At 38.7% G+C, this 21,276-nt stretch overlaps 1 protein-coding gene across 3 annotated transcripts; it reads left to right on the top strand.

Moving 5' to 3' along the window:
- The first annotated feature begins 1,835 nt into the window (after positions 1-1,835).
- Positions 1,836-20,692, top strand: MAT2B (methionine adenosyltransferase 2 non-catalytic beta subunit). 3 transcript variants are annotated; one of them, XM_059174238.1, is made up of 8 exons: positions 4,290-4,414; positions 9,776-9,933; positions 11,424-11,618; positions 14,103-14,217; positions 14,401-14,553; positions 17,318-17,511; positions 18,272-18,385; positions 18,760-20,692. In XM_059174238.1, the coding sequence occupies exons 2-8, from the start codon at positions 9,889-9,891 to the stop codon at positions 18,928-18,930; spliced, it is 987 nt and encodes a 328-aa protein (XP_059030221.1). In that variant the 5' UTR covers positions 4,290-4,414; positions 9,776-9,888; the 3' UTR covers positions 18,931-20,692. The 3 variants fall into 3 exon arrangements, with proteins under 3 accessions (XP_059030222.1, XP_059030220.1, XP_059030221.1); XM_059174239.1 differs by lacking the exons at positions 4,290-4,414; positions 9,776-9,933 and adding an exon at positions 1,836-1,992; XM_059174237.1 differs by lacking the exon at positions 9,776-9,933 and having other exon boundaries at positions 4,241-4,414.
- The last annotated feature ends 584 nt before the right edge of the window (positions 20,693-21,276 follow it).

Genomic DNA, 21,276 nt, shown 5'->3' on the forward strand with positions numbered 1-21,276 from the left:
CGGAAGGGGGCTGGGAGTTTTATAGGGAAAAAAGAGAATCTCGCCAGTTTAGACAGGAATTGGGAATGTGCTGCCAGCCTCTGTAGTAGTTTCCAGGGTGGTACTGGGTTCCTGAAACAAAAGGCTGAGAACAGAAGAGGGGAGGTTTGCAGAGGGAGGAGGGAGGTTTGTGGAAGAGAGGTTAAAGGATACTCAGTTTCAAATCAAGCTTTGGGAAAGCATTAGTGCAGCCATTTGATTTTTGCTCAGCTTTATACTTTAATTTTTTTTTCATTTTAATTTTTAAAAAAGATTTCATGTATTTATTTGAGAGAGAGAGCGCGTGGCGCGTACCCCTTGTGAGTAAGTGGAGGGAGGAACAGAGGGAGAGGGAGAGAATCTCAAGCATACCCTGCTGAGCATGGAGACATCTGAGATCATGCCCTGAGCAGAAACCAAGAGTGGATCACTTAACCAATTGAGACACCCAGGTGCCCATTATGCATTTTTTAAAAAAGTTATTTGTTTGGGGTGCCTGGGTGGCTCAGTGGGTTAAAGCCTCTGCCTTCGGCTCAGGTCCTGATCCCAGGGTGCTGGGATGGAGCCCCAAGTTGGGCTCTCTGCTCAGTGGGGAGCCTGCTACCCTTACTCTCTCTCTGCCTGCCTCTCTGCCCACTTGTGATCTCTGTCAAATAAATAAATAAATCTTTTAAAAAAAGTTACTTGTTTATTTAAATAATCTCTATACCCAACATGGGGCTTGAACTCACCCCCCTCCCCCCACCTCCCCACCCTCCACCCCTAGAAATCAAGAGTCAGGTGTTCTACCAACTGAACCCTCCAGGCCCCCCTCAACTTTATGATTTTAAGCAGTTTCAGTAGGGGTTCTTTAAATATTCCAACTATGAGTCCTTTTCATTTGTGTGTATAAAGATCCCCCCCAATCCAGTTTGTGATTTGCTTAGTCATTTTCTTAATACTGTCTGGATACAAATTTCTGATTTTGGTAAAATGTATCAGTTTTTTTTTAATTGCGCAGTTCTCCATGACTTATAGATTTTCTGCGTGTCTCAGAGTTTACTATGTGCTGTGTGCTCTAAGTGTCTAGAATATAAAGAGTTAAGGGTATTTTTCTTAGTTCTACCTATATGGCATTTTGTTGTTGTTCTTAAATTGTTACAAAGCCATAGTCCAGAACAGTGGTTCAAAATTTAATGGAGTGTATTCATTGTCCTAGAAATTGTTAAAAGTAAGATTACAGGGCTTCACTCCTACAGAATGACGTTTGTTTCATAGTTTCTATAGTGCATGCAGGTTTGCAACTCATTCATCTAGAAATCTTCACTTAAAGATGCTCCACCTACCATTTTCTCAGTGCGAAGGCAGCATAATGTTAATAAAAATGACCTGTTGCATTTTAATTATTGGGTGCTGTTACCACCAGTGCCTTTTACTGTGCTTTGAGATAATTAGAAGGCACTGGGTAGAAAAGCACTGAAAAATTTTTACTTAGATGCTGTTGCAATACGGCATAACTGAATAAAATATTTCAGGACACGAAATCAACTGCAAAATCTGCGTGCTTTCCAACTGTGAGCTCTTGCTTTTCTTCTGCAAGAGAAAATTGCAACAAGTCTTCACAGGAAGTTTTTTTGTTTCTTCCTTTCTTCTTCTTTTTTTAAATAAACTGGTTCTCCCAATAGTTTTGCTAATGGACCCTAACTTGACATGCAATTAAACATGAAACTTCTCATTGGGTATTTTCAAGACTGCCAGGGGGAATCAGCTGCCAGTTTACTGCAATGTGGAAAACTGCATGAGATTCTGGGATTGGAATCAAAATGCTAATTTAAAAGGTCGAGTGAAGCTGAAGCTCACGTTTTTGCGTGCCTGCGCTCTCTTCAGGCAGAACAAAGACCCAGGCAGAAAAGGCAGAGGCTGAGACTCACCCCAAATCTGTTTTCCTGAGATAATTTTGGAATTATGCCTGAAATGCCGGAGGACATGGAACAGGTAAGAGCTAGCTGTTCAAGAAATGAAGCATTTTGGAGTTAGTGTCTTTAAAAAGCATCCCAGTGAATGGTAAAAACCAAAAGGGTGTGTTAAAAAAAGAAAAAAAGAAGCGGGTGTCATTCATTTCTTTAAAACATGTAACTTTGGGACATGGAAGGATAAACCAGTTTTAATTATTGACCCTGGGGACCAGGTTTTCAGCTAAGTCTCATTAACTGACAAAAAAAAAAAAAAAAAAAGCAAAACAGAACAGCAGTTTCCTTAACCAAATTATATGCAGTGACGTACGTGAAGGTTCTATATAAGTAAGGATTTTATCTTTAATTGTGTGCTCCTGCCTTTGTCTTAGCATGAACTGAATCTGCTAACATAACTTTAGCTCCAGGCTGCTCTCTTTGAATTTATAGACTTAGCCACCACAGGAACTTGGATATTGTATGTACAGCGGTGGCATTTTTGTTCACAGAGAAACTTTAATCTTTAAAGAGAATGAATAAAAACTACACAACTAGACTCTGGTTTTACCTGGGAGGTATCACGCCAAATTCTAAGGTAGGCAAGAAAACTCTTGTTCTTAACTCTGGACAAGGCTGCTCTGAGAATAAAAATAAAATAGTAATTGCATATGCATGTCCTTAAATCTTCGCACTGTACACTTTTTAAAAAAAATCAGAACGATCAGGTTGCATCACACGTCGCTACTAGAAATTAACAACAAAAATCCCAGTTTTTAAAGAGGATTAGGAGGATCTTGAATTTGCCTCCCCTACCCACCCACGGACACTCACCTTTTCTTTGTGTGCAGATTATGAATGTTTAATGCTGGGGCAGCCCTCTCAAGGACTCTCTGAATAATGCTAAGTTGATTAACAGTAACAGTTTGGGAAAAAACAAAAATTGGAAAGCGGGGTGGGGGGTTGGGGAGGCTTCAGGCTCTCTTCCCCCACCGTTCCAAAGAAAGACTGTTAACTCGAAGAAATGAGTTCTTGCTGGGAGGAGGGGGGTTGGGTAGAAAGGAAATTCACGGGGCTCAGACAAAGAAAAACTTTTTCAAAAGGCTGCTTAGTCTTTAGCTCTGAAATAAACCGAAAGGGATTATGAAAATAAGGCCTTTTTGTTCAGATTTTCAGAAAAATCCAAGCCGCGGTCACGCCTGTAGGCGACTCTCAAGCCCCGTGTCCGGCGTGTCTGGGTCAGAACACTCGGGACTGCTGGGTGCATGCCCGCGGAGCCTACACGGCCCATGGCGGGTTTTTTCCTGGGCAAATTCCACAGGCGTCCCAATGGACGCGGATTTTGCGGTTTTGAGCTGGGAGGGAAACCAGTTGCCTGCGAGGTCTTTCTCGGCCCTCGGGGCTGTTGTTTCCGATTCGTGCTTTTAGGAAGCCGTGCAAGTGGTGGAGGGTCTAACGCTCCTCCGCTCGGTTTCTTGAACTTGGCGGTGGTTGCGGAGGCCAAGCTCGCGGGGCCGGACCGGGCAGTTCGTGACACGAGTGCTTCTCTCCAAGGGGGTCGGTGGGGACCGGTTCCTTCCGCTAACGAAAATGTACAGTCCCCGGGTCTATTACCACAGGGTCTCGTTATGTGTTTACGGGTACAGTCCGAGAATCTATTTTGAAGAGGCTCCCGGATAATTCCTCCCCCACCCCCCCCCCCAGCTTTTTATTTTTAACTGGTTAAAAATAGTTTGACTTATTTAGAATTTCACACGTACCACTTTTTAGCATCCCAGAAAGACAAATGGGTTGTTGAGGTGTTAATGACTCAGATGCCAACACTTGTATTTTTATTCTTCTGTCTTTCTAAATCTCTGGGGAAAACAAAACAAAACAAAAAACCACCTCCTAATGTTGCAGAGATGGGAGGTCTACTGTCCTCCCTCCTCCTGGTGTTCCCCAAACCTACCCCCTGGCTTTAAAATGTTTTCTCCTACTTGCTGTATTACGTGCGCGGCTGGCTCTTACGCACGGGGCACTCTGGAAACTTGAAACCCTAGGCGATCCAGTTCAGTCCTTCCCTAGTCCAGAACAAAGGCAAAGAGAGAAAAAAAGTACAGAAACAACCCCTCCCCACACAAAACTTGTGTTCACAGCCTAAGGCCAAGGCCTTTGTTTGGTGTATTCCTTTAAGAGTTGGCGAGTGGGCTGGGAGCGTACTGAACGCGCCCTCCCCCTTTCTGGGGCATCGGCTGAGCGTGGCCAATCAACGGGCGAGGCCTTGGCGGCGGAAGCCGGAAGCGGAGAGCGGGGGCCGGCCCAGACCTAGGGAGGCGGGCCGAGGGCGACGAAGCTGCGGCCCGCGGCGATCCTGGGCTGGTGGAAGTGGCGGTCGCTGCGGCGGCGGCGCGAAGACGGCGGGCATGGTGGGGCGGGAGAACGAGCTCTCCATCCACTTTGTTCCCGGGAGCTGCCGGCTGGTGGAGGTGAGGGAGTCGGCCCGGGGGTCTCGTAGGAATCGGGAATGCAGAGGGGGACGAGCCAGGTCGCGGGGGCTCGGGTGATCTACCTTGCGTATCCTGCAGAAATCCCAGCCCCTGACTCTGAGTCGCCCCAGCTCTGGTTGGAGAGGGCGGCGCCACCGAGTTTGTTTACCTCCGTGCACACCCGTCGGTGTTTGCTCCTCCAGTCCTGCGGCAGGAAGCGAGGGGGTCTGGTTTCACTCTGGTGCCTTCGGTCTTCCCTCCCGGAAACGAAGAGGGGCTTTCAGAGCTCTTTCGGTTTTGTTTTATCTCTCTGAATTTCTTCTTCATTCTTTGTTCCATCTCTCGATCTTACCAGTTCTTACCTGAGAACCAAGGGGAAAGTGGTGTTTTAGAAATAGCGGATTTGGAGATGACAAGTTACCGAAATCTTAGTGCAGGGCACTAGGTCAGGCACTTTACATGCATCATTTAATCGTCCTAACGGCGAGATACTGTTTTTGCTCCATTTTACAGAGGAGAAAATTGAGGTTTACAGGATGAGCCTTCGGCCAAGTTCATTCAGTAAGCTTGGAGCCGAGATTCAGATACAAATCTCTTTCACTTTCTCAGGCTTTGAATCACTATGGAGGTTACATAAAGGAAGATTGTTACGGTGGGAGAACTATCCCAGACGTCTTCCGTCTCTGTCTCCATGCTTGCTTGTGTTTCATTTCTGGGCCTCCCAGCATTCAGTCCACAGAATGTATCTAGCAATGGCGAAAAGAAGAATGTTAATGCCTAGACCGATATGTCTTACGGAAATAAGAGATGTGGGAGATGGCTGTTTTTGATACTGCAGAATTTTTATGCTTCCAAGAGTATATTTAGTGTTTCTAATCAGTTTGGTGTTGGGGTTGGGGTAAAGGTAGGCGAGATGGACTATGAAAACTTATGTATTGTTTTTATGTGTCCTCCAAAGTACTGAATGCATAATGTTACATATTGTTTACATACATATGCGTGTGTGTGTTTGTGTGTATGCGTGTAAAGCTTAATGTTTCACAGTAGGAGTTCAGTAGATTAATGAAAATAGGTTTTCATGATTTCACTAAAAACGATACACCCTAAATCTTACTTTTTTTTTTTTTTAAGATTCTTTTAATTTTAAAATAATCTGCACTCATAGTGGGGCTCACACTCATAGTCCTGAGATAAGAGTGTAAAGCTGTACGGACTGAGCTGGCCAGGGGGCCTCCACCCTAAATCTTGACACATATTTTCTGCTCTCTCAAAACATGTGGAATTAAAATTCACTCGTGAGGGCGCCTGGGTGGCTCAGTGGGTTAGGCCGCTGCCTTCGGCTCAGGTCATGATCTCAGGGTCCTGGGATCGAGTCCCGCATCGGGCTCTCTGCTCAGCAGGGAGCCTGCTTCCTCCTCTCTCTGCCTGCCTCTCTGCCTACTTGTGATCTCTCTCTGTCAAATAAATAAATAAAATCTTAAAAAAAAAAATTCACTCGTGAGAATGAGGACTGCCTTACTGCTTACATTGGAGAAGGTGACTGTGGTGGTACCTGTTAAGACTGTCTTGAAGGGTAGAGATAGGGTGACAGTAGCAGTTAGACCAGTGTCACCTAGATAGTCATGGAATCTTGAGTCTCTTAGTGTCCAGTAATGTCTACTCAGAGATCTGCCTCCAGAGGAATGTTGTATGAGAGGATCAGTTAAAGAAAGGAAGAGGAAACTGTCGTATCTAAGAGGTTCTAAAAATAGCAAAGTATTTTATTTACCACTAAAATTTTAAGAAGATCTCAATTTAAATGTTACTGATGTCTCATTCTTTTTCTGGGACATATTTATTTTATTTTTTAAGATTTTATTTATTTATTTGACAGATCACAAGTAGGCAGAGAGGCAGGCAGAGAGAGAGAAGGGGGAAGCAGGCACCCCGTGGAGCACAGAGCCTGATGCCGGGTTTGATCCCAGGACCCCGAGATCATAACCTGAGCCCAAGGCAGAGGCTTAACCCACTGAGCCACCCAGGCGCCCCTCTGAGACATTTTTAGAAGTTAATGCAAGTGTACTAAAGTGAAAATCACTGTCCCGGAGTAGTGTTTGACCATTTTGAAAGAGCCATTTGTATCATTACCTATAGTTTGGTGTCATTTGATTAGGTAGCATAATGAAACTGGTACCTCTATGTTTATTTATATGTATTTAATTTTTTAGGAATTCTTTGAGTGACTATATAAATCTGTTCACTTGTAGTTTTATACTTCTAAGAGTTTATGTAGTTAGAGGCAAATACATTCAGAGTAACTTAAAGTGATACTTCATAGTATATACATGTAAGTTAAGTTTTCAGGCAGACAGTATTTTCAATTCTCTGTTGTTGTTTGGATTAACTACAGTTTCTTCATTCTGAGTTCTTTGAAGTGCATGGATATTCCTGAGTTTTGCAAGACTAAAGTATTTTATGGAGTAACAGTCCAAAGTAATTTTTTAGAGGAATAGTCCTTTTCTTTTTTTTTTTTTTTTTAAAGATTTTTTATTTATTATTTATTTGACAGAGAGAGAAATCACAAGTAGGCGGAGAGTCAGGCAGAGAGAGAGAGAAGCAGGCTTCCGCTGAGCAAAGAGCCCGATGCGGGGCTCGATCCCAGGAAACTGAGATCATGACCTGAGCCGAAGGCAGTGGCTTAATCCACTGAGCCACCCAGGCGCCCCAGTCCTTTTCTTTTAAAAATAAAAATAAAGGGATACCTGGGTGGCTCAGTTGGTTAAGCTGCTGCCTTTGGTTCGGGTCATGATCCTGAGTTTCTGGGAGGGAGTCCCACATCGGGCTCCTTGACCAGCAGGGAGCCTGCTTCTCTCTCTGCCTCTGCCTGCCACTCTGCCTGCTTGCGCTCTCTCTCTCTGACAAATAAATAGATAAAATCTTTAAAACAAACAAACAAAAACCCCTGAAAACAGTGTGCTTTTTAAAAGCTTGAGATGAATTTCTGTTTATATATAGAAAGTAAAAAATAAATATTTTTGTTTGGAGTCTTTTAATTTCAGAGTGAGGCATATTTTATTTGCCAACCACCAAATGACAAAAATCTTGTCTTGGCTCCTGTAGTGTGACAGAAGGAGCTCATTGAGTCTCTAGAGAGAACTCTGTGAAAAGAGGAAAAATGACTTAAATAAACGAGGCTCCTTTCGCTCTTCAGTCCCCTCTGTGTTAAGTATAATATGGAAAATGTTAGAATTACAAAACTGTAAAGCTGGAAGAGCCTTAGTCATCTTATTCACATTCCTCTTTTTATTAATGAGGAATTTGATCAATAGAAATTTCAGTAACTTTTCAGTACCATATTTCATGGCAGAATAGTTAAAATTTAATCATTATGAAATCAAATAGAAGTTCAAAGGATTAAGACAAAACTCAGTTTTGTCTTCTATGGCTGGACCATAGAAGCTAGAAACAAGTCTGGGCCCAACCTTTTCCGTTTACTATGGGTAAAGACTTTGATGTTTCAGTGCTTGAGATTCCTCAGTTTGGAAATAGTATTTGCCCTGCATGTTTAATAAGGCTATTCTTATGATCAGGAGTTATGATGTAGGCTTACATAATACTGGATAGTTTTCAGATATAAGATTGTGCAGTATCATTTCCGTTTTAAGAAATGCTTGCACTTCAGATCTCTGCTTTTTTTAATAAAGAAAATTCTCGAGCACTGACATCTGTTCACTGGTTACCATGGACTGTTTCCTCTTTTCTTCTAGGGACCTTACAAATTACCCCAGGCTTTAAGGACAAAAGATTGTATTTTTTTCCATGCAACCACATTCTGTTTTAAAGTTAAGTGTATTAAATTCCCTAAGAGCCTTGCTGTCCTTGTAATTTAATTCTGTATTTCATCAAGTCTAAAATGTACTTGATTATCTGGGCTCTGATTTTAAGATGCACTAAAAAGCAAAAGACACTGCCAAAGTATGACATAGTAAGAAGATGCATCTCTGTTTCATTCATTTAACAGGGATGTTAAAATGAGGAAAAAGTGTGCTTTACGCAGTCAGTGAAGTACACAGAGATTGGAATCCACTGTTCAGTAACCTTTGTGTAATACATTATACTTGTTCTTTGACTTAACTCTTGTTTTCCTTTTACGGGAGAAAAGGGAAGGAAGGAAAGGTGTCGCTTTTGGAAAGGTAGATGACATTTTTTGGCTTCTTTGAATAAGATAAATGTTTCTTAGGAAAACCTTGGACTTTTCCTGGAGTTCAAGATTACACTTCTCAAAGGGCAGTTTCCAAATCACCATCTTCAGCACATTCCTGGGAACTTGTTAGAAATACAAATTATCAGGACTTATCCCAGATGTACTAAATCTGAAAGCCTCCTGCATGATTCTTACACATAATGAACCCTAAGAGCCACCAACTAAGAACTGTAACATATGCCTTTGCTTCTTTAATGTGAAGTAATAAAAAGTGAGAAACTCAGAAGAAACCAAATCATAGCTCTTTTATATTTTCTCAGGGATCTTTATGGTATTTATCCTGTGTAAATTGTTTTCTGATTGTATCTACTAGACTTGGCATGTTCTCTCTTCTTTACAAATCAGTCTTTGTAGGGCTGTTTTCTTGCCAAAATTCAAAGAAAATATTTTACTGGCTGAAATCCTTGTTTTCATAGATCAGTTGGCTTGGGGCCAGGTTTTACAACAGAGAGCCTAGATAATTTTTCCTTCAATTTTTAAAAAGTTTGGAATGGTTGAACTAAGGAAAAGATATCTTTAAGAGTTTACCATTATGGGGCGCCTGGGTGGCTCAGTGGGTTGGGCCGCTGCCTTCGGCTCAGGTCATGATCTCGGGGTCCTGGGATCGAGTCCCGCGTCGGGCTCTCTGCTCGGCGGGGAGCCTGCTTCCTTCTCTCTCTCTCTCTGTCTGACTCTCAGTGTACTTGTAATTTCTCTCTGTCAAATAAATAAATAAAATCTTTAAAAAAAAAAAAAAAAAAAAAAAAAAAAAAAGAGTTTACCATTATGTAGTCTCCTTTCTTTTTTTTTTTTTTTTAAGATTTTATTTATTTTTTTGACAAACAGAGATCACAAGTAGGCAGAGAGGCAGGCGGAAACAGGCTCCCTACTGAGCAGAGAGACCAATGTGGGGCTCTGTGGGGCTCGATCCCAGGACCCCAGGATCATGACTTGATCTGAAGGCAGAGGCATTAACCCACTGTCCACCCAGATGCCCTGTGGTGGCCGCCTTTTTTTTTTTTTTTTTTTTAAACATAGTGCTAAATTATTCTGCTAAACTAAGGACTATCAAAGATCTTTAGTTATTGTATGCTTGTTTAAAGTGTTTTTGTTTTTGTTTTGTTTTTTGTTTTTTTAAGATTTTATTTATTTGAGAGAGCATGAGCAAGGGAGCCCCAGAGGGAAAAGGAGAAGCAGACTTCCTGCTGAGCAAGGAGCCCCATGTGGGACTTAATCCCAGGACTCTGGGATCATGACCCCAGCCAAAGGCAGACACTTAACTCACCGAGCCACCCAGGTACCATCCTTTTTGAAGTTTCTGACATCTCAGAATAGGTGACCATAGCTATAGTAAAAAGACTGCGAACTGATAAAATATAATAATTTTTTTAAAGTAGGCTGCACACCAAACCTGGGCTTAAATTTTTGACCTTGAGATCAAGAGTCACATGCTATACTGACGCAGCAAGCAAAGTGCCCCTAATAAAACTTTTCTTTTCTCTCTCTCTCTCTTTTTTAAAGATTTTATTTATTTATATGACAGAGAGAGAGAGAGAGAGATATCACAAGCAGGCAGAGAGGCAGGTAGAGAAAGAGGGCGAAGCAGGCTCCCAGCTGAGCCGAGAGCCTGTATTCAGGGCTTGATCCCAGGACCCTGAGATCATGACCTGAGCCGAAGGCAGAGGCTTAACACACTGAGCCACCCAGGTGCCCCCCCCCCAATAAAACTATTTATTGGTGGTTTTTAAAATAGTAAATGTTGATTTTATTCAAGAGTTTGGGAAATTTGGTGTTACCCATCTTTGGGAAGAATGGAAGTTTTTAAACTGGTTTGGAAACAACTTTTTTTTTTCCTAAATAGTAGTTCCTTTTAATTTCATTGTGTAAGGAATTTTTTCTTTGCCATGTAAGAACATAGATTAGTTTAAAATATTTGTTTCTTTTTCTTTTTTCCATTATCTTCTGTGTTAGGGCTTTCCCCACCAATGTTAGTTTTAACTTGTCTGTTAAAGTAAATTTAGAGATAACTCAGGAACATTTACCAGTTTGCTTAAACTTGGATTATTATTACTGTTAAGACCACGTGTATTTTTCCTCCACATAAATTCCTGTGAAATGTGAATTCTCTAATTCAGACCTATCAGAATATGATAAATCAATGAGATTTGGAAGAAAACTTGGGATTACAAACTGAAGACCAAAATTGTCAACTTGTGAACATACTGGTGGAATACAGCCAAATAGTTAATCAGGGCGTAAAAAATTCATAGCTTCAGACTAATTGTACATTTTTATAAAATGGAGAACGTAATAAAATTGCTGTTTATTCAACTATAAATCTATTTAACTAGGTATATCCTTACAGTATCACCTTAGGTTCTTTTTCTTGGATAAGATGAATAAAACCTTTCTTTCTTTTTTCTTTTTTAAAGATTTTATTTATTTGACAGAGAGAGACACAGCCAGAGAGGGCACATGAACAAGGGGAGTGGGAGGGGGAGAAGCAGGCTTCCCACCGAGCAGGGTGTCTGATGTGGGGCTTGACCTGAGCCGAAGGCAGACACTTAATGACTGAGCCACCAGGGTGCCCCAGTAGAACGTTTTCTTAAGTGATATAATTATTGATGCAGCTTGATCTTTGTTCTAACTTAAGAATTGTCTAATAAATATGGGACACGAAGCAAACTACTTAGACTGGAAGTATTTATTGAACAATAATAGTGACTAATTTTGTAGAGAGAGTATTTTCAAAATACCTAATCCTTTGTTCTCCTATTCATCTTTTAGGAGGAAGTTAACGTTCCCAATAGGCGGGTTCTGATTACTGGCGCCACTGGGCTTCTTGGCAGAGCTGTGTATAAAGAATTTAAGCAGAATAATTGGCATGCCTTTGGCTGTGGTTTTAGAAGAGCAAGACCAAAATTTGAACAGGTTAATCTTTTGGATTCTGAAGCGGTTCATCACATCATTCATGATTTTCAGGTATGGTTGTCTGTTTAACACATACATAAACTATCCTAAGAATTGTCTATGAACTATATTAAACAGTTGTCTGGATGATTTAGAAAATGTTCTTGCTCTCAAGAGAGTTAACTGTACTTAAGCTCTAACCTATTAAGCAACAAGAGTATGCAGTTGACCCTTGAACAGTGCAGGCCTTAGGAATGCCAATCCTTGCATAATTGAACATCTGTGTATAACTTTTTACTTCCTCAAAAGAACTGCTAATATAAGATATTTGAATTTATGAATTTAATTTGAAATTGGTATTCTTTTAACACTATTGACTGGAAGCCTGGTTGATTAACACATAGTTTGCATATGTGTTATATACTGTATTCTTACAATAAAATAAGCTGTGGAGAAGAAAATGGTACTGAGAAAATACATTATGGTATTTTATTTATTTAAAAATATCCGCATCTAAATAGACTCGTAACTCAAACCCATGTTCCACGACCAAGTGTATAGTGCACTTTTTTTTTTCTGTTAGCATGGCAAAATATATGCAGCCGTTCAAAAGATTGTGTCGAAACACAGGTTGACAAAACTTGGGAATTAAAAAAAGCATTTTATAAAAAGCTTATGTTTGTGAGGTTCTCTTTTTAAATACGACTTTCTGTGCAAATGCCTGTTTAATATTATCTGTAAACCCGTGACACTGCAAAGTAGGTATTATCATTTCCATTTTAGAGATGACAGAGGCTCGGGTTAAATAACTTGTTGACCAGTGCTGTAGTAAAGTTACTGAAAAATTTAACTTTTGTTCTACCTCTGATCAAATTGTGAGAGTTAAAGTTCTTTTCAACAATGTCCAAGGTACACCTGCATTAGACACTTGGAGAACTCATTATTTAGATCTCATTTCCAGAAATTTTAACTCAGTAAGTCTGTGTCGGGCTCAGGACATTGTAAGATGCACCCCAGATTATGCACGTTCAAGTTTTAAAGCAACTCTAAGATTATGCTTCCTCGGCAGTTGTTAAGGATGGAGATAGTCTGGCATGTTTGTGTGTTAGCCCTGCCTGTCAGTACTTTTACCGAATCTTCACTTGGGTTCATCTTCTCTGGGAAGTAGGTACCCCTCCTTAACAAAAGACCCTGTGCATTCCTATATCTTCAATTTAGTTATTATAATTATTTTTTTTAAGTAAGCTCTAGGCTGCACATGAGGCTTGAACTTGTTACCCCAAGTTCAAGAATCACATCCTCTACTGACTGAGCCAGCCAGGTGCCCCATTCCTCTGTCTTGATGTATGTCACATACTACTGAAACAGTCTCTTTACATACCCTTCTTTTCCAGTAGATTATGAAATCCTTGCTCCTTGCACAGGGGTTAGTATATAGGTGATATAATAAATGGTTAAAATTTTGTTGTTGTTGTTTAAGATTTGATTTATTTGACAGAGAGAGAGATCACAAATAGGCAGAGGGGCAGGCAGATAGAAAGAGAGAGAAGCAGACTCCCTGCTGAACAGGGAGCCCAAGGTGGGTCTCAGTCCCAAGACCCTAAGATCATGACCTGAGCCGAAGACAGAGGCTTAACCCACTGAGGCACCCAGGCTCCCCATAGTTAACATTCTTTAAATGGTTGGTATAAGAGATTTGAATTTATGAATTTAATTTGAAATTGGTATTCTTTTAACACAAATTATTATTTAGGTCATATTTATTGTATAAATGTTAGCTCTTTTCTCCCATCCAAATTAGAGAATAAAGCTTATTTTGGTTGAAAAATAATAGTTGTTGGGGCGTCTGGTGGCTCAGTGGGTTAAGCCTCTGCCTTTGGCTCTGGTTGGGATCGAGCCCCGCATCGGGCTCTCTACTCGGTGGGGAGCCTGCTTCCTTCTCTCTCTCTCTCTGCCTGCCTCTCCGCCTACTTGTGATCTCTCTCTCTGTCAGATAAATAAATAAAATCTTAAAAAAAAAAAAAGAAAAAAGAAAAATAATAGTTGTTGATCTTGAGTTTATCTGGTTTTGCCTAGGGATTACTAAATTGCTCTTTCCTTTTCAGGGCCTACATTTATTTATTTATTTGTCTGTCTGTCTATCTCTTAAAGATTTATTTATTTATTTGAGAGAGAGAGAGAGATCACAAGTAGGCAGAGTAGTAGGTAGAGAGAGAGGGGAAAGCAGCCTCCCTGCTGAGCAGAGAGCCTGATGCAGGGCTGAATGCCAGGACCCTGAGATCATGACCTGAGCTGAAGGCAGAGGCTTAATCCACTGAGCCACGTAGACACCCCACCTACATTTATTTTAAGGAAGTTTGAAATTTGGAAAAGGGAAGCATGGCAAAACTATTATAGCAATTCTAAAAAAAAAAAATTTAAAAAATTACAGCGATTATTTACTTGAAGGAATATTGATTTAGCAAACCTTTTTTATGAATTGAGTCACTGTTGGGAGGCTGTAGCTCCCTTGTTTTATTCCTTTGGCTTAAAAATACATCAATGTTTACCATCCAGCCCCATGTCATAGTACACTGTGCAGCGGAGAGAAGGCCAGATGTTGTGGAAAATCAGCCAGATGCTGCTTCTCAGCTTAATGTGGATGCTTCTGGGAATTTAGCAAAGGAAGCAGGTAATGATGACTTTATAAAATCTTTGCAAAATATTAAATAATTGCTGAGTTTATAAAGGTCAAAGGTTTCTAGATCGCTTAGAAGAGATTTATATATGATGAATAAGCTATTATAAATGCCAGTGCAGAGTGATGTTATGTAATAATTTGATAGATTATTTTCTTTTATGTCTTTTTTTTTAGCTTTAATTGGAGCATTTCTAATCTACATTAGTTCAGATTATGTATTTGATGGAACAGATCCACCTTATAGAGAGGAAGACGTACCAAGTCCCCTAAATCTGTATGGCAAAACAAAATTAGAAGGAGAAAAGGCTGTCCTAGAGAACAATTTAGGTAAGACAAATTTCTTTAGCTCCTGATAGTTTTGATTGTTTTGAGGATTCCTTTTATGATACTGAGAAAAACACACACAGACATACACACATGTATATATACACATATATATGGTATGCTATATATAAGACATACAAAATTTTGAAAAAATTAGCATAAATCATTGGAGGAAAAATTAGAGAATGTAGTTAATAAAAATGAAAAATAAGAATTTTAGAAATCATGACGAATTTATGAATCCTTGCAGACTTTTTCCAGTATTGGTATATACATGAATGTCATGTATAGGGGTACCTGGCTGGCTCAGTCAGTAGAGTATGTAATTCTTGATGATCTTGGGGTTGTGAATTCAATCCCCATATTGGGCATAGAGCTTAGATTAAAAAAAAAAGTTATTGTATAAAAGACAAGACTCTTATAGTATAAATATTTGTAATATTCTTTCAAAAAACAGGTCTGTATCATTTCTCCTAGATTGAGGTATTTGTTATTTTTTGTACAATTCTTAAATTTATTTATTTCTTTTTTTTTAAGATCTGGAGAGACAAGGGGGTTAGGGGGAGGGGCAGGTGGAGAAGGAGAGAGAGACTCTCAAGCAGGCTTCATACCCAGTGTGGAGCCCAGGGCGGGGCTTGATCTCACAACACTGAGATCATGACCTGAGCCAAAATCAGGAGTCAGATGCTTAACTGACTGAACCACCAAGGTGCCCGAGGTTTTGAATTTCTGTTTGTATGGCTCTTCTTTTTTTTTTTTTTTTTTTTTTTTTTTTAAGATTTTATTTATTTATTTGACAGAGAGAAATTACAAGTACACTGAGAGGCAGGCAGAGAGAGAGAGAGAGAGAAGGAAGCAGGCTCCCTGCTGAGCAGAGAGCCCGATGTGGGACTCGATCCCAGGACCCTGAGATCATGACCTGAGCCGAAGGCAGCGGCTTAACCCACTGAGCCACCCAGGCGCCCCTGTATGGCTCTTCTTTTCCCTTATATGTGTTTGTGTATATACACACAAATATATGTGCCGAATATAAAAAGTAATACTCTTACTGGAAAAAAAAAAAATCAAAATTGTAAAGGGTAGAAGTTCTTTTATAATCTCGCCTCTGGGAAGCACCAAATGTGGTTAGGTATGAAAGCATTTTTTGTGAATTTTCTAAAAATGGAGGATTTCGTTTTATAATCTGGTCCCTTGAATATTTGTCTTTCACTACATATTGAGTCATCTCTGGATTATCTTTTCCTATCAGTGGCTGCATAGTACTTGATTTAATGATTCCTTGCACTGCCTTAGACTGTACAGTCTTTGAGAAGCATCTTGTAGTGTAGATTCCATGCTTATGGCATTTCCAGATGGGTTTTTTTTTTTCCCTTTGGTATTATAAATTATCCTGCAGGAATCATCCTTGAATACATATCTATACGTGGTTATCCAGTATGTTAATTTAATTAAAAAGTTTAACTTTCAGTTAAAGTGTTCATTATTCAAAGTCTGTTGTAACTGCTCAGTAGGGACCTACATAAAATCTGAAAGCTCATAATTCCTTAATCACTGGTTCCAAGAATAATGTGGTGAAACACTCACATAACTTTTATATAGATGCACCACTTGTTAATGTGTCATGGTTGTATGTGTGTGTGTTTTTCACCGAACATGTTGGGAATTAGTTGAAATTCACCCCAAAATATTTCACCATGCTGTTTATCTTTTTTAAAAGATTGATTGATTGATTGATTGATTCTGGGGTGGGGGAGGAGCAAAGAGAGAAAATCTTTAAGCAGATTTCCCACTGAACACAGAGCTGTATGTGGGGCTCAGTCGCACAACCCTGAGATCATGACCTAAACTGGAACCAAGGGTCAGACACTAAACTGACTGGGCCACCCAGGCTCCCCTATGCTATTTATCTACTAAGAAGATTTTTCTTTACATAATTACAGTGTAGTTATCACACTCAGGAAATTTAACATTAATATGGTGTTATACTATAATATATCATCTATGTAGGAATTTTCCCACTTGTCCCAATAATACCCTTCATTGCCTTTTATTTTTTAATCTAGGATCCAGTCAAGGATCACTCATTGCACTTCGTTGTCATATCAGTTTAATTTCTTCATTATTATGACTGTTAAAAATAATATATAAAGGGGCGCCTGGGTGGCTCAGTGTGTTAAAGCCTCTGCCTTCAGCTCAGGTCATGATCTCAGGGTCCTGGGATTGAGTACCGCGTCGGGCTCTCTGCTCGGCGGGGAGCCTGCTTCCTCCTCTCTCTGCCTTCCTCTCTGCCTACTTCTGATCTGTCTCTGTCAAAGGAATAAATAAAATCTTTTAAAAAAAAAATAATATATAAAAATACCCCAAATGACAGAAACCTTTAAAAATATTCAGTATAATATTTGTTAAATGGGCGTTATTATAGGTGAACTATGTCATTTTGGTATATTGCAAGTTTTCTACAACAGTATTTTTTTTTTTTTAAATTTTAATTTTTTTATTTGAGAGAGCATGGGTATACAAGCACAAGCAGGGGAAACAACAGAAAGTGAGGGAGAAGCAGGTTCTCTGCTAAGCAGGGACCTTGACGTTGTGGGGCTGATGCCAGGATCCTGGGATCATAACCTGAGCTGAAGGCAAATGCTGAACCCAGTGAGCCACCCAGGCATCCCCCTGTGGCAGTATTATTTAAATCTGTGTACTTTCATTTTATATCAAGATTTAAGAACCAGTCAACTTTAAAAAATTACCTGTTTTTATTAATTCCTAGGAGCTGCTGTTTTGAGAATTCCTGTTCTGTATGGAGAAGTTGAAAAGCTTGAAGAAAGTGCTGTAACTGTTATGTTTGATAAAGTGCAGTTCAGTAACAAGTCAGCTAACATGGACCACTGGCAGCAGAGGTTCCCTACACATGTCAAAGATGTAGCTACTGTATGTCGCCAGTTAGCAGAAAAGAGAATGCTGGTGAGAATCTTTGGAAGGAGGAGTTCTTAATTGCCATCAACAAGTGAAAATCCAAGTGTTTTTGTTTCCTTTATTATTATACATAATAATATATATCTTTATAATAATATAAATAAATAACTACAAGTGTTTATGAAAATTTTTTTTTACAACTGCGACCAAACGAAAGTAGTTTGCAGATAGTAGGCTATATTTGTGAATAGTAAAAATATTATGCTCTTGTATTTGAATTTTTTTTTTTTCATACACTATGGACTCTGTCTCTGACTAGAATATTAATAGAAAGGTGAGAGTGATTGATTTTAAGATGTTAATAATGGTTTGTAGTTTTTTAACATATAAAAATGTATATTTTAAATAGGTACTATGGAACTATTTAAGGATATCGTGACTAATTAGCTCATACTGCAAAATGGTTCTGTTACATTTTGATTTAGCTGAGGATAATTAGAAATACTCATTAAATTGGCCTGTGTTTCTGTAAAAATCTATAATCATTCTTATGATTCCCACTAAATAAAATTTGGAGCCATTTATATTTTTATTAAAAAAAAAAATTCTTAAGCCTAAATTCTAGAAATTGTTTCTCATGCTTAGCTGGGTATATTTATAGGAATTTGATTTTAGATATCTCCTGGGCAGCATTCTAGAAAGGAGGGATGCATTTTAGTTCCTGCACTTCTAAATTAGTTTTTTTGTGCAGTCTGTTCCACTCAACTCAAAAAGTTGAAACTGTTTTGAATTTTTATGTCGTTATTAGGATCCATCAATTAAGGGAACCTTTCACTGGTCTGGCAATGAACAGATGACTAAGTATGAAATGGCATGTGCAATTGCAGATGCCTTCAACCTTCCCAGCAGTCACTTACGACCTGTAAGTACATGGTGTTTTAAACCTCACTGGTTGAAAGCCCAGATCTGTCACTATATTTGTATTTTTTTTTTTTTATATTTTGTATTACTGATAAAACTTTCCATGTTGCTTTAGAAATACTGGGTAACTTCATTTTTTGGTACTAATTAAAGTGAACTTGTAAGTTGGTGGTTTATATTGTTACTTATCTCTATCCTGTACAAGGAAGCCCATGGGTATTGGTGAAGTTTATAGGAAAAGTCTTATCTTGATTATTTGTATTTTTCCAGGGATCAGATCAGATTTGCAGTTAAGGGCAAAGTGAAATAGAGACTATAAAACTGCAACATAGATGTATTTATTTTTAATTTTTTTGTTTTTATTTTTCTTTAAAGATAACTGACAGTCCCGTCTTAGGAGCACAACGTCCAAGAAATGCTCAGCTCGACTGCACCAAATTAGAGACCTTGGGCATTGGCCAGAGAACACCATTTAGAATTGGAATCAAAGAATCACTCTGGCCTTTCCTCATTGACAAGAGATGGAGGCAAACGGTCTTTCATTAGTGTATGTGCAGTTTTTTTTTTTTTTTGAGAAGTATAGTATGTGGCACTTTTTAAAGAAAAAAGGAAATAGTTTTGTATGAGTGCTCTTTAATTGTGACTCATGATCTTTCAGGTAAATGATGCTCTTGCACTAGGAAATTGTCTAAAGAAACTAAGGGCAATAATGCCACAGTTGAAGTAATGATTTTTCTTTTTATCATTTTGTTCTGGCTTAACTTTGTTTGAGTATAGTAAATTATGATTCTTAAATATTTACAAGCCAGGATGAGACAGATCTACTGTAGACTTTCTCTTGGATGAAATGCATTATTCATTCCTATAACCTCTACATTTTCAGGACTTTTGCAACTGTTGACCTTTTTTATGTTTTAAAGTGAGTTAAGTAGTACAAAAATCATTGGTGTTCATTATTTGCATTGCTTGAGCTCTGATCAAAATGTTTGAAGAAAGAAACTTTATTTTTGCAACTTACATGCAGTTTTTAAGCTTGAGATATTTCAACGTGTTATGTATATTGGAACTCCTGTAGCCTGATGCCTCCTGCTTTTGTAGCAGTGTGTGGTGAGCAATTGACAGAGAGTGTGTGTGTATGTGTATGTATTTTTTTAATATGTGTAAAACTGTCCTTTTCACTCCATGTCACTAAGTGATATTTCATATCTGTGGTTATATTAATAATGATGGGCCTTGTAAGTCTTTTGGCCATTCAAGAATAATAAATATGTACTGCTGGCATGGTAATGCTTAGTTTTCTTTTATTTACTTTATAACCATAAGGACCAAGCATCTAAACTCACTGTTATTTGTTGCTTTAATTTTTAAAAATTACATTCTTATGTAACATCTGATGCATATAAGAAAATACAGTTGATATTTACTGAGATATAAATAATAAAATGAACCCTGGTGAACTCTACTTGAGACCTAGAATGTTACAGATACTGTATCTACTTGTGCCATCTGATTGTTTTTTAACTAAAAATAACTATGTAATTTTGACACATGTTTATGTAGGATGTTCCTTCTGAAGAATGCAGAGTATTTGAATGTATTATCTATGCAGAGTAACATTGAAGTGACCTTAGCTTCAAGGATATTTTTGGTCCTTAATAAGGAATCAGCATGGCAGAATGAGGTGTATGACTTGGCTTCTGTTGAGGGTTCATTGTGAAACCTGGTTTTCTGATTTCACTTATGGGGTATCCTTTCCCTAGATTATGATTTTGTCATCCATTGGACAAAAAAAAAGTATTTCTAAGTTCCTAATTTACTTAGAGTTTTAGGTTTAGAAAGAATCAGGTTTGGATGATTTGTTTAAAGGACCAATTCCCACACCATGTTATATTTTGTAATTAGGGAAATTTTGGTGGTACCTAACCCCTAACCTGGACTCACTGAAATAGAATTTCTGGAATTGAGACCTGCTAATCTAGTTATAAATTTTCTCTGGATGCTTCCAAAGTAAGCAGCCTGGTACTTGGATTTGGCAACCACTGGATTAAAGCCCCCCCCCCCCTTTTTAAAGTTATTTAATTGCACCTAGGACAAAACTGAAAAGTTTCAGAGTAAAAAACCTTTCTCATTCTTCTCTAGCTACTGATTTTCCATCTGTGGAAGAAATCAATGTAGATCAGATCCTGGTATGTTTTTGCAGGCACTCTGTATAGTAAGATAAATACACTCCTTACATGTGTATGTCACCATCCCTTCTTTATACAAATAGCATCATAAAATAAAAATTTTTCTGTGCTTTTAAAATCTTTATATGCCTTAGAGTTTATTCCAAATTAGTATAAAGAATGTCTATGTGTTTTGTTTTGTTTTGTTTTTACTATTCACTTTGAAATTTCAATCCTTTTTCTTTTTTTTAAGATTTTATTTTTAAGTGATCTCTACATCCAATATGGGGCTCGAACTCACAACCCTGAGATCAAGAATCCTGTGCTCCACTGACTAAGCCCATCAGGAGCCCCTGAAATTTCAATCTTAACAGAAAAGTTGTCATAATAGCACAAGAATGTCTGTATTCCCCTTCCATAGTTCGCAGTTATCAACATTTAGCCACATTTATCCTATCATTTTCTCTTTCTCTTTACATACACAAAGTATGTTTTGTTTTTTCTGAGCTGTTCAAGAGTAAATTGCAGACATGATTCCAAGTCACCCACCCTGCTATATAAGCATCAGTGTATAATTCCTAAAAATCAAGATGCTCTTCCACATAACCCTATAATAAAACCTTCAGACTCAAAAAATTAACATTGATACACTGTTATCTAGTCCACAGACCCCATTCACATGTGTTGTGCCAGTAATGTCCTTTATAAGTCTATCCAGTCCAGGATT

The sequence above is a fragment of the Mustela lutreola genome, chromosome 5, assembly GCF_030435805.1.
Source record: "Mustela lutreola isolate mMusLut2 chromosome 5, mMusLut2.pri, whole genome shotgun sequence".
NCBI lineage: Eukaryota > Metazoa > Chordata > Mammalia > Carnivora > Mustelidae > Mustela > Mustela lutreola.

What these genes read in the sequence shown, in the direction of transcription:
- MAT2B (XM_059174237.1), top strand. Translation starts at nt 4,352, where the DNA reads ATGGTGGGGCGGGAGAACGAGCTCTCCATCCACTTTGTTCCCGGGAGC. An exon ending in ACATCATTCATGATTTTCAG is followed by an intron (nt 11,619 to 14,102) that starts GTATGGTTGTCT and finishes TTTACCATCCAG; the next exon opens with CCCCATGTCATAGTACACTG. An exon ending in TAGCAGAAAAGAGAATGCTG is followed by an intron (nt 17,512 to 18,271) that starts GTGAGAATCTTT and finishes TGTCGTTATTAG; the next exon opens with GATCCATCAATTAAGGGAAC.